The sequence below is a fragment of the Lactuca saligna genome, chromosome 5 (assembly GCF_052625555.1).
Source record: "Lactuca saligna cultivar CGN05327 chromosome 5, ASM5262555v1, whole genome shotgun sequence".
Taxonomy (NCBI): domain Eukaryota; kingdom Viridiplantae; phylum Streptophyta; class Magnoliopsida; order Asterales; family Asteraceae; genus Lactuca; species Lactuca saligna.
In genome coordinates, this window is record NC_136421.1 from 5,029,125 (window position 1) to 5,042,237 (window position 13,113).

The 13,113-nt window shown below is 32.4% G+C and overlaps 2 protein-coding genes across 2 annotated transcripts; both read right to left on the reverse strand.

Annotated features, from left to right (window-relative positions):
* Positions 1-440: 440 nt before the first annotated feature.
* Positions 441-782, reverse strand: LOC144998140 (uncharacterized). Its single transcript, XM_078957954.1, has one exon. It carries the CDS (start codon positions 780-782, stop codon positions 441-443), a length of 342 nt encoding a protein of 113 aa, XP_078814080.1.
* Positions 783-9,941: 9,159 nt separating this feature from the next.
* VTC5 (GDP-L-galactose phosphorylase VITAMIN C DEFECTIVE 5 (VTC5)) lies at positions 9,942-12,549 on the reverse strand. The gene is made up of 6 exons (XM_078993460.1): positions 11,845-12,549; positions 11,643-11,746; positions 11,503-11,562; positions 11,136-11,378; positions 10,612-11,046; positions 9,942-10,463 (listed from the first exon to the last, which is right to left on the reverse strand). The coding sequence occupies exons 1-6, from the start codon at positions 11,960-11,962 to the stop codon at positions 10,098-10,100; spliced, it is 1,326 nt and encodes a 441-aa protein (XP_078849586.1). The 5' UTR covers positions 11,963-12,549; the 3' UTR covers positions 9,942-10,097.
* Positions 12,550-13,113: the final 564 nt, after the last annotated feature.

Here is a 13,113-nt window from a genome sequence, read left to right on the forward strand (position 1 = left end):
ATTGTACAACTCCTCCTATTGTGTTATGTTTATGGGAAAAATCTAATATAAATGTATTTTGAAAACAAAGTTGTAATGTTTTGATGAATTCGACGTATTTTGAAATTTTAAAATTTGGCTTATTTTTTAGCGTTACAAGTTGTCTGTGTTTATTTGCATCTTGAATGGCAACAACGCGATGCAAATAATCTGCTATTCCTGGTTGAAACTGAACGTGTCTGGGCTCTGTTGGGATATAGTGTGCAATATTTTGCCCTTTATCTTCTACTACCATGTTATGTATTATGATACATTCATTCATGATATATCGTAGAGTTTCTAAATCCAATGGTCGTGCTGCATGTTCGACTATATGCCACTTCGCCTTCAACACTCCAAAAGCACGTTCCACATCCTTACATGCTCCTTCTTGTCTTCTCTTAAAAAATTTGTCTCGTTCTTCAACCGGGTGGCGGGAATGCCTTCACTAATGTAGAATACTGAGGATATATTCCATCTGTAAGGTAATACCTATATTTGTATTCGTTTCCATTCACCGTGAAAGGAGCATCCGGGGCTTTTCCATTCAAAATATCGTCGAATATTGGTGACTGATCAAGAACGTTGACGTCGTTGTTGGAACCCGCAACCCCAAAAAATACATACCAAATCCATAAATCTTGAGAAGCGACAACCTCTATCACCAACGAAGGTGATCCGTGATGACCACTTGCGTATTGCCCTTTCCATGATACCGGATAATTTTTCCATTTCCAGTGTGTGCAAACAATGCTTTCGATCATTTCGGGAAACCCATGGCGTTCTTCATGCGCCACATACAATTCTTGCAAATCATGCAACGAAGGTTTCCGCAAATACACGTCTCCAAAAGTTTCAACAACACCCCTTGACAATGTATACAAACTCTCTCTTGCGGTTTTTCGAACATTCTCATATAGTCGTCCATGGTTTCGGGTGACTCCCCCATAGCCATCAAACGAATGGCCACATCACATTTCTGCAATGTTGTAAACCCTCGTCTACCTCTAGCATCATATCTTAATTGAAAAAATTCGTACCTAAACATAAATTAACTACAGCTTAAAAATATATTGTATATGTTGTAAAATTAAAAAAACATATAGTACATTTTTATTTATTTTGTATAAAAATATAGTAAACAAACGATACCGGCTTCCAAGGCGTTGGCGATTCATAAGAACACATTCCTACTCAAACGTAATCTTCTTTTGAAGTCCTTCGCCCCGTATACACAATTATCCACAAAGTAATCGTGATATAGATGTTCTTGTCATTCCTCGCGATTTCTGTTTAACATCGCACGTCTTGTTAGTAGCGGGGCTGGGTTTGGTTGTAGCAGGTCGGTAGTGTAATAATGATACATCATCCTAAAGAAAATATCGTCATCTGAATTATCGGATGAGTCGAAAGGATCTATATTTTTTTTTGAAGATAATTGAAAGTATGTAGAGATGAGAAGAGAAAATGTGTGAATTTTTTTATAAAATGGTAGGTATTTATAGGGTAAATTGTTTTTTTTTAATAATTAATTTTTTTCAAACCGTTGCAATTAAACCATTTCAAACGGTAACAATTCATTTGTTTCATCCGGTCGTGACACCAACGAGATCCACCCTCCACGAGGTGCAACGAGCAAGGGGGCAGTGTTCCCCGTTAAGCCGGCGTCACCGAGCGCCAACGTTAGATCTCGTTTGGCCTATACCCATTAATAATCTCCACCACCGCTTGGCTTCTTCTAAATTTTCTCTTTGGCTTCCTCTTCTTCGTTTTCCCTAACACGTTTCCTGATACCACCGCTTCCCCTTCTTTCACCAGTTAGTGTTATGATTTTCATCTTCCTATCTCTTCTCTTCATTCGTGAAACTCCATACCAAAGTTTCTCCTCATTTTCTCTCTTGATATTTTTGGTATTCTTGAAATTACTTTTCACTGCTTCAATTTCTTTCAAAGAGTTGTATTTTCATTTTTTCAAATAAATTGTCTTTTCGATTTAGCCTCTGACGACACTAGGAATGTCGAAAGGATTTATGTGCATATTCCAAACCCGCTGCTCCTTCTCTATATTCAAGAAGTCTTTTCGTTTTGGTATCTGTCTTACTTCTCTGTTGAAAGGCTTTAGTCAGCACTTTTTTTAATTACATAAAATGGACGTTTGGAAAACAAGGGCTTCGATATACAGGTTTGCAACGTATTTCCCACACTTCTCTCACCTTCCTTTTCTTTTTATGCTTTCTTGTGATTGGTGATAATGGCACCCTATTTGTTGTTGTTTCACTAATTTTATGAATTAGGGTTTTAATGTATGCAACCACAATTTTGAATTTTTTTTTTCACAATTCAAATTAATGGCTCATGCAGTTTGTTTTTACCCTACAATTGAACCATGAGATAATGATTCCCTTCTTTCTTCTCATATGGTAATTAATAGTGTATATGTATTTACATATGTAAGCTACTTTCCTTCTTCTGCTTCTCACTCAGAGAGATTGAAGTTTTATGTTTTTTTACAAATTTTTTTTTTGAAATATATAGTTGTTGAAATGCTTTAGAGAGAAGTCATTTTAATCTATTTAAGATCTCAATTACTGATTATACAACACTTTATTTAATTTGGTCATTTTGGATGATCTAATAAGTACGAATTTTTTTAAATACTATGATTTTTGTATTTAATTTTAGATCTCATGTATTCAATATTACATATTTTTATATTTACATTTAAGGAATCGTGATGAAACAACATTAATCCACAAAATGTAGTCGGTTCTGATCAATAGGCTAACAAGAGTGCCTCACATGCCTATTGTTGCTGCACCAGTTTCAATACATCTTCTAGAGAAATCCCATAAAATATTAAATAAGTTTTCCCTTAATTTTTTGTAGCCAATTTCACCTTGAAAAACTTGTGTTTTGCATGACATATGTGGCATGTTGGTGTTAGGTTTCAACATGTCATGTTCCTTGAAAATGTTTATGGGCCAACTCTTGAACGTGCTGACCTTTTGCTTGAAGGTGTGTATTAATAATAGCATCTTTTTTAAACTAATCTTTATATACTTATAAAGGAAGCATTTTTGCTTTCACCACATTCATTTGAAACTCCCATGATGCATTTACTCAAACCATATTCATTTGAAACCTCTTATTTGAATGAATATCACTCAAAAGTCTCTTAATAATGATTAACCATTCAAAGGGTTTTTAACTTATATAGTATGTTTAATAAGTATATAATGGATAGTCTACTATAAAAGGTCAATCTATTTGAGTAGACACACAAATACCAATAACATATAATATTCACAAAGAAAACAAGTCTAAAGGTTTTTGTGTTGGTTTAAGGGGTTTTGGCCATTTTTCAAGCCATTTATTATGTTAAAGTTTTTAACTTGTAAGTTTGTTATATACTAATTCTTTTTTTTTCTTGGTTTAAGTATTCTTTTAAGACAATCATTGTATGTTGTGTATGAAAATTGTTAATGTATATTAGATTGGATTTATGTTATCGATCATATGTTACGGAATGTGATAAAGATAATATTTAATTAAATATTGTATGTATGTTTGTATTGCTTCAAATGCAAATTGTCTATCTTATCATTTTATATTGGAGTATATGTTTAAGATTTTATGTATAATAATAAGCGTTTTTGAAAAGTTTTCTTTCACTTATTAATAATAATAAGTGGTTTTAAAAGTAACGAACAATAACTTTAAATAATAAAATCAAATTATAAAAATCATAGATATGCCATATTATCCATGCAAGTCTCTTTTGAAATAAAAATTATCAATCTTATCACTTTATTATTTAATATATGTTTCATATTTGAATACTAATATTAAGTGTTTCTTAAAAGTCTTCTTTAACTTATTAATAATAATAAGTGGTTTTAAATTAGTGAACAATAATTTGAAATGATAATAACATTAAATTATAAATTATATAACGTTAGCTATGATATGTGTATTTTTATGCATTATATCTTAATATTTTGGCCTTTATTATTTTCTTTTAGAACTAAAAAGTACTCATAATGCTTTGAATTATGTTTTGCAGCTATTCGTTGTCGATAAAGAATAAAAGAAAAGACTGAAGCGGAAACCGGGCTTAGAAGCTAAAAGAAAAGAAAATGTTGGAGGACCAAGTACGCCCAGCGTAATTCCATTGTACGCTAAGCGTAATGACCAAAATCACGTTACGCTAGCGTAATTATAGGTTACGCCCCGTGTAATGGCTAGCACCAGATAAGTTCAATCGCGTGTAAATCTTTAGTACGCCCAGCATAATCCGACTTACGCCCAGCGTACGTAAGTCGGCTACAAAGGTTATAAAAGTCGATTTTCAGCTAACCAGAAGGGGGGATTCGACTTCTAACCTAATTTAGTCGATAATTAACTTCTGTTAAGATGTTTTGAGGGTCTAGAAGGCGACCGGAAAGCCATTAAGCTAACGGGAGCGGAGATCGGAAGGGTTGGAGAGCGGATACGTGTCGGTAATCATATGGGTTGTTAACGTGACCATGTTTAGCATTCCATTGTGTTACTATTCTGTATTTAGTTTCTGGTTTGGGTGTAAAAACCTTTTACTTTGTGTTTATGATTGAATGAAGCTTTGATTATTAGACTAATTGCTATATTGAATAGTTTGTTTGTGTTTAATTTATCTTGCCAAGCTTGTTAAAAGATCCTTACGTGTTAATGATAATTATTTGCTGTTAATGGCCAAGTAAATTGAGTTGTATGAACATCTGCTTGATTGCTTGTCTCTTATGATTTTAATGACCATCGAGATTATAAGTCTAGGAATAACGAATGTGAAACTAGGATTAACTTGGGAATAAGTAAGTTAATGTGTGAGCCTTGTTTGATGACCATCAATAAGAGGTTAATTGAATGTCTAATTTGATTAACTATATTTGCAAGTCTTGCTTGATACGAACTGAATACTAGGAAGCATGTTAGTTTAATCAACTGATCAGTGTTTGAATTAACTTGTTTGCTAAAGGATTAGTTATAGTGAACGCGAATCTAATCATTTTAGGAATCGATGAACATGAATAAATGAATTTGTGTATGCAATTGTCTATGTTTTTAAGGTGTAATTTGTCTAAACCAAAGTACCTGAAGAGATTTGCTTTCTTGTTAGTTTATCAAGAGTTGTTAATTAATTATTAGTTTGAGATTTATTAAACTATTTCTTTATTCTCTTCGTGTGACATGTAACTTATAATTAAATATATTAAATTAATCCACTATTCTCTGTGATCGACACCCGACTTACCTAAACTATATTGTAATCTGACTAGGTACACTGCCTATAAGTGCATAGTTAGTCTAAGTTTGTTAGGTTATAAATATTAAAATTAATGGGTACTTTCGTGCACATTAAGCTACAAATAAATTGTATTTGAAATGAACATCATTAATGAAATTAGAAAATAATTGCATAAGTAAAAATTTAAATTAACAATTGTTAAAAATAACACTAAATACATAATTATATTTAATTCTATTAATGAAGAAAGTGGGTTGATGTCAATGAATATTATTGTTCAAAATAGTTAAGATCATATATATATATATATATATATATATATATATATATATATATATATATATATATATATATATATAGAGAGAGAGAGAGAGAGAGAGAGAGAGTCAAGATCAAATAAGAAGGAAATTTTTGGTAGGAAGGTAAGAAGTTTTTTTTCTACATATTTTTTTCGCGAACAAACAAAATGAATCATTAGATGATTCATTTGTAAGATGATTCACAAGAAAAAATTCTCCAAAAAACATCTCGATGATTCATTTATACAATGATTTTGTTGTTATTCACTAAAATTATCATAAAAATGAATTTTTTTCTTAATTTACTTAAAAATGACTCATAAAGATGTTTTTTTGAGAATTTTTTCTTGTGAATCATCTTACAAATGAATCATCTAGTGATTCATTTATTTTGTTCGTCAAAAAAATATGTAGAAAAAAAACTTCTTACCTTCCTACCAAAAAAAAATTCTTACCGGATCTATATATATATATATATATATATATATATATATATATATATATATATATATATATATATATATATATATAATTTGTGAAAAAATATTATGTCAAAGTTAATTTCAATAACATAACCATTATAAACATATATTTTTCAATATTCTAACAATATATTTTTAACCTACGTCGCGCAACGCGCGAGGATTCGACTAGTTATCATAAAAAGAAGCATTCTATTTCTGTTGGATAGGCTTCTCGAGCATATTTTCCCGACAATAGATCTAGAACAAATGATGCTCTAAAAATGGTGTTTTAGGAAATTCTTTATTAATAATGAGGTGTTTTGGACTTTCTTAAGGATTACACAGTTGAAAGCATAATCGAGCTTAAGGTAGGATTCATTTTGATAAAATAAAACTAGGATTCTCTAATAAGGAATAACGTTGATGTTGATCTTTGGGGTTTATGTCATTCTTTAGTTATTGGCAAGGTTTTAAGACAAGAAACAGAACCTAAAGCTGCTGCAATTTGAGGCTACTAAATGGAAACGTAAATAAGAATTTGAATTTGAAAGAGAACGAATCGTAATTTGGCATAGTAACAGGAAATTTGTAAAATAATTCATTTAATGAACAATCCATCATATATTTCACTAACTAACCTATATTTCTTTTTTCAGATTTTATTCCAATGCTTATAAGTAGAAAGACTGGGGATTGGATTGGAACTTCTGAAAGGAATAAAGGTGCAATGTGGACTTGCTATCTGGACACTAATGTCATTTGTATTACATCAACTTCTTCTCTCATCATTGTGTATGTAATAAAATATTTTCCTTCTTAATTAGATACATTATAGCAACTATCACAATAAAGTATGTTCCAAAAATATTTCTGGAATTTGTGCTATTTGAAAAATGGAATAGTGGACTTTTTTGTTGTAATTGTACCAATTGCTTTTAATATCTTTATAGTTGCAGGAAATATAATTAGATGCATTGACATGGAATGACCTGCAGACATTTGACCAAAAATATGCCTGCATGTTCCTTTTCTGAGGTAATTTCATATGTATGAGAAGAATAATCGATAGTTTAAAGAAAGAAATGCATCCACTTCTTGGATTATGCATCCAGTTAGTTATTTATTAGATGATGCTTCTTTTTGCATTCCATAATGGAATGAAATGTGTAATATAAAAAAGATTTTTAAGGAACCATCTTTGGTAAGAAATGTCTGATTTCTGTTTAATGTAACTTTTTTTTTGGTAAAAACAACTCAATGTTTTCCTGTAATCTTATTTGGGTTTAATGACCTTTTATTATGCTTAATTGTTTTCGCTTTTTTGAATAAATTCTATTACTATAATTAAATATAATATGGAATAGAGTTAAGATTACCACATGATAGTTTTACATAGCTCATATTGATGTTACTTGGTTTCGTACCTACCTTAGGCTAATGTTAATTGCATCCGTATTTTTTATTTATATTTACATTTTTTAAACTTCTTGATGCATGTAATGTTACTTATTTAAATTAGCATTTCTATTTTATTTTCAGTAGTTGAATAATTTCTTTTCCTATACAGGTCAACAAGCTGGAAGTTTTTATTGGTTAGCTTTGTTGGTGCAATTAATTGTGAATTCTATGAAACATATTTATGTAAAATTGTTGAATAGTAAAGTATGTTGCTATTTCTCGAAGTGTCCAAAACTAATAAGGACTTGCACAATATTCCAAAGAAACCCCTTTGGACCGTGCTTAACAAGGTCCTTACGCATCCCATATATATATATATATATATATATATATATATATATATATATATCCGATCGCAAAGTTTTGGTAAATTTATTTATTTATTTTAGATATAGTAAAAAAAAACACACAACTAAAGTTTTTTTTTCTTTTTTTTTTAAAGCGTAAGATGTAAATGAAAATGAAACACATGTATAGTCATGTAAAATTAGAATGACTTTATTTCCCCATATAGAACTCTTTTAGGAAAAATTGGATCGAGCAAACACATTATACAATAAGATGATAGTGATCATTTTTTTGTGAGATAATAACTTAAAATATAATATATTTTTTATTTTGTATATATTTAATCACTGGATTTTTTTGTTCACATTTGGCCAATTAACTTTTTTTTGTCTACATTCAGTCCTTATAATTGGATACTCCAAGTTAAGCAGAAAAACGACTTAATAGGGTAATATAATTTTCAGTTTCTACACTTTTAATTCTTAATATTTTTGTACATATTTAGTCTTTGTGACCGGTTTCTTCAGATTTTGCTCACTGTAACCTACGTGGGACAGTTATCAATGAGGTGTTATTATACGTGACTCGTCATTCACTTATATTAGTAACTTAATTTATGAATCGGTCAAATAATTTTTATGCCATATTTTCTCCAAGAATAAGGTGTTTCCGGTTTCGATTTCATTTATCTCTATAGTAGACAATGAGATTCATTGTTTTGGAAGTGCAAAATTCGAGTTGGGAGGACACAATCACAACGAATTTCGTTGTCTACTATGGAGATAAATGAAACTTTTTGCTAGGGTATTCTTTTGTCTTGGAAGTGCAAATTCTTTCAGCGTCTCTCTTAATTTTTTTATCTTGGAAGTGCAAATTCGATTTGAAATGATACAATCACAAAGAATCTCGTTGTCTACTATGACATATAGATGAACCTAGAGCGAAAGACATCTTTTGCTTGAAAAAAACTAGGGTATCAACATTATTTGACCGATTCATGAATTAAGTTACTGATATAAGTGAAGGACGAGTCACGTATGAGAATAATTCATTAATGATTATCCCACGTAGGATGTTGTGAGGAAAATCTGAAGAAATTGGCCATAAGAACTTAAATGTATACAAAAACATTAAAGACTAAATATATACAAAATCATAAACATATTGTTAGTTGTTAGTTGGGAGAGTATGATATATTTATAATAGCAATGTGCGATTGAAGAATCAACTCAAATCATAGTGGTATGAGTTTAGTGGATTCATAATAAATGAAAATTACGTTATTTGGTTTTCAATACTTGATGCGTCACATTATGTCATCTTTAAACAATTGGTATGAATTTTGAAAGTATAAACATAAAACTTAATACCATAAACATAAAACTAGATCACATAAAAAAATAGTATGATAAGCTTGACATAAAAATTAAATAATGCGATTACATAAACGTAAATTGCAAATGGTTCCCTTTGCGCATCAAGTCTCTTAGGATCTTAGGGGGTTTGATGATTATTACTTCATTGGGCCTTTCTCATTCATATGGAATGGAACGAGGATGCATTATATTCATTCCGTATGTAGATTGATAAACCGTTGATATGAAAATTTAACAAAATTATTCGTATGACCACATGGTATAATAGAGCATTGGCCTTCCAGAGATATACAAACAATATCATGTAGATTGACAACAGTACTCTTCATGCAATCATTATCATGTACATCAAAGTTGTCCTACTATTTGTGGGCAAAGGTAATTTCATCCTGAATACCGCTGCAAAAGATATTTGGATTCTCATTAATCATCATACAATATAAAAAGTAATAAGTGTCAACATTTGTATATTTATCTCCATCATCACAGCGTTGAGAATACCGGTACTATACCATTGGAAAACCTCAATGAACATCGATATCTTTAAATTTGGTTCATTTGTTGAGAATGTGTACATACCATCTACAATATTAGAGGTCGTTATATGATAACTCACACTAGGAAAACACACCCTTGGCTCATTCATCACAACCAATATTGTCAAGTCATTCATGTTTTGCATGTTGAAACCTAGCCAAACGTGAAACCAGACGTCCCACACATGAAATACATACGTTAAAACATCTTTTCCACATGGTAAACAAAAAATCCGTAAAACAGATTTTCCACAACTCAAAATTATTATACAATATAGCTCTAGCCAACACATGAACAACAAATCAAACCCATGCACGGCCTTATTCAATGTGAAACTAGACTTTCAAACACTCCAAATTACATAAAAAAAAAACGCCTAGTGCTGAACCATGCACTCTTGCTTCCCAGCTACGATTCCCGCCTTGTGGGACCCATCCACATCCCTAACTTGATCAACATCTTCAACATCCCGAAGCTCATCTTCATCACCCAAGCTTCCAGCCTCTGTAACAACAACAGCACACGAGATGGCTTCAAAGATGATTGCCATCACTTCCTGAAACCTTTCTTCTGAGAGAGACACCTCCGCTAAAAGCCTCCAAGCATTTTCCTCAGATGCACCATCATAGTCCTCCTTCCGTTTCAACACCATGTGTCCACTTATCTCCCAAACTGCTGGATTCACTTGTGTGTCTAAAAGCTCACTACTCACTTCTCCCAAAGCTTGTTTCTCCGCATAACACTGTTTTTCATTTTATTTTTTCCCCATTAGAAACAATATGACTTAACATAACACAGGAAAATATATACATATATATATATATATATATATATATATATATATATATATATATATATATATATATATATAGTTTGTTAAGCTTTTATACCTGAGGGAGGAGGAAGATGCGTCTTCCGGAATCTGATATGAGGACATTGTAAGGTATATTGTTGTCTTGAAGGCAGATGCATGAATCAGAAACAACGTTTGATAAATCTTCAAGTGAATATCCACCTTCGAATACAAGACCTCTGACTGGGTACTTGAGAATCTCCGAAATTACAACTCCGCCATTGAAGTCGGTGATCTTTCTGGTTGGAGCTTTTTCAATTGGAAAGGGTACAGCTAAATAGTAAGCCTGAAAGTGAAGGTGATTGATAGTGGCAAAGGCACCAAGACTATTGTAACCTACACGGAAGTATGGATTTCCGGCTTCTGATGCCATGTAAAGTGCAAGCAAGAAGCTTTCATGGTCAATCCTTTGGGGTAAACACTCGAGAATTCGAGGAATTAGAAGCACGTGTCCATATTCGATTGGACTCACCTATTGATAAAGAATAAATATTTATCAATAAAAAAAAAAAAAACCATATACGTTTGTTAGACAATTACAAGAAGATGAAAGTAACTTACGTTTATGGCAACGACACTTGGGGAGTTATCGATGTTGATAGGAGCATTTGGGTAGAATTTGACTTCATCATCTTCACTTGATTCAAACTGGAAGAGGATCTCCTCTTGCCCAACTTTAGTGAAGTTGAATTTGCTCCCATCAAACGGCTGAAGAACTTTATCCACCCGAAACTCGGTTGGTCTTTTCTTTAGGTGGCGACCCTCGTTTAGTTGAGCAACAAATCCGTAATCTCCTGGAATCACCTGTTAATCAATTGCATATATAATTAGATTTAGGGAAGATGATAACTATTGTATTTGTATGCAAAAAAAAAACAAACAAACAAACAAACATTTATGAGATGCAAACAATTTGATGTCTGTATACCTTTGTTTCACAGGCAGTAACATCGTAGCGAAACAGGCCCCTCTCGACACGATCCTCCCACTGAAACAAACTAAGAATCTTAGCATAAAGTGACAGAGATCTAAAACCCAAAAAAGTAAATCATCGGTTTTCAGTATTACCTCTCCAAGGAGGAGGGAATCCAAGAAAGCAAAAGGAGGCTCCTTTTTGTCACTGGATTCAACCTTATCGGATTTTCTGAAAGCATACAAAGGTAGCTTTGCCCCTGAATAAAATAGCAACAATACTTTAGAATGAACAACGGAGTGAAATTGTAGCAAGATGAAGAAAAAAGAGCTTGAGGAAAAGCATTATAACAAACACCTGGTAGGCAACAGTCTCTCATGCAGTTACGACCACAACCACCGGTCGCACCAGCGTCCTCCGACTCTTCCTTTTGGTAATTGGAAAGAACAGTGGGAACCCTCTTGATCCTCAACATCTTGTTCGATTAATTGGGACGCAAGGCAAGCAAACAGATCTTGATACGAATTGTGTATATATGTATATACGAAAAACCCCAAAACTAAATAAAATGCACCTAGGCTACGATGGGAACGAAGAAGGAGTAAAAACCACCGCCGGCGAGGAAGAGGAGGTCAGAGGGACTGCCGCCTTCAGAAGGCAAAGCCCCACGTCCGCCGTGCGTAGAAGGGTTACTCTCAATAGTTATAGCTCCCTTCCCTTGTACTGATCGGGCATATGCAAGTGGCCGCGGTGCTCCGTGTATAGCCGTGGTGTCTACAACTTGATGATCCCGGGTTTTACCCCAACACGACAATTCTATGTGTTACCAAGGAGTGAATTAGAAAGCCAGAAGAGAGAATCGTAGACAGCGGAGGCAATTGTTGGAGTTGGGGATGGGATTGAATGGGTGGGAAGGAGATTAGGTTATATAGGGATTATGCCGGATAACGCCAGTTGAACTGTTGAAGGTTGTCCGAGGAGTTTCTATGGCTGAGGTTCGGCCGTGACGAGAGGAGTGTTTGAGTGGCTTTGAGTGATTTTGCTCTCGTTTTGTGGGACTAAAATTTCTAGTCGCAAATTAATTCGAGGACGGGAAAAGAACACACAACACCATTTGACGTCGTCTTTTCCAAATTAATTTTTAATTTTTATTCACTACCTATGGATAATGGATCGCGTGATATTATTTTTTACTCACACGATTTCTTAATTTATTACTACCAAGGGCATTTGCCACCATTTTTTTCCTACTTATCCATTCTTACGATGTATTTAACTATGTAAATTTCAATACATTATTGAAAAAGGTAATTTATAGTATAAATTAAAGAGTTAAGACTTTTTTTAGAGTATAATGATCATTAAACTCTAAATACATTGAATGTCAATATAGCATCTTATATTTGTATAGTTTATCTATTGAACTCAATTTAAATTTGTTATCTAATTCAACTCTCTCATTAAGAATGCTCTAAGTAAAAAATATATATTTATCTATCAAAATATGGGATTTTTCTAGTAAAATTAATGTTTATGCAGTTACTGTTTATGATAGAGATTTCGACAGCAGTAATAATAAAAAAAAGAATCAATCACCCTTTCGATGATTATAAAAACTAAAAAGGA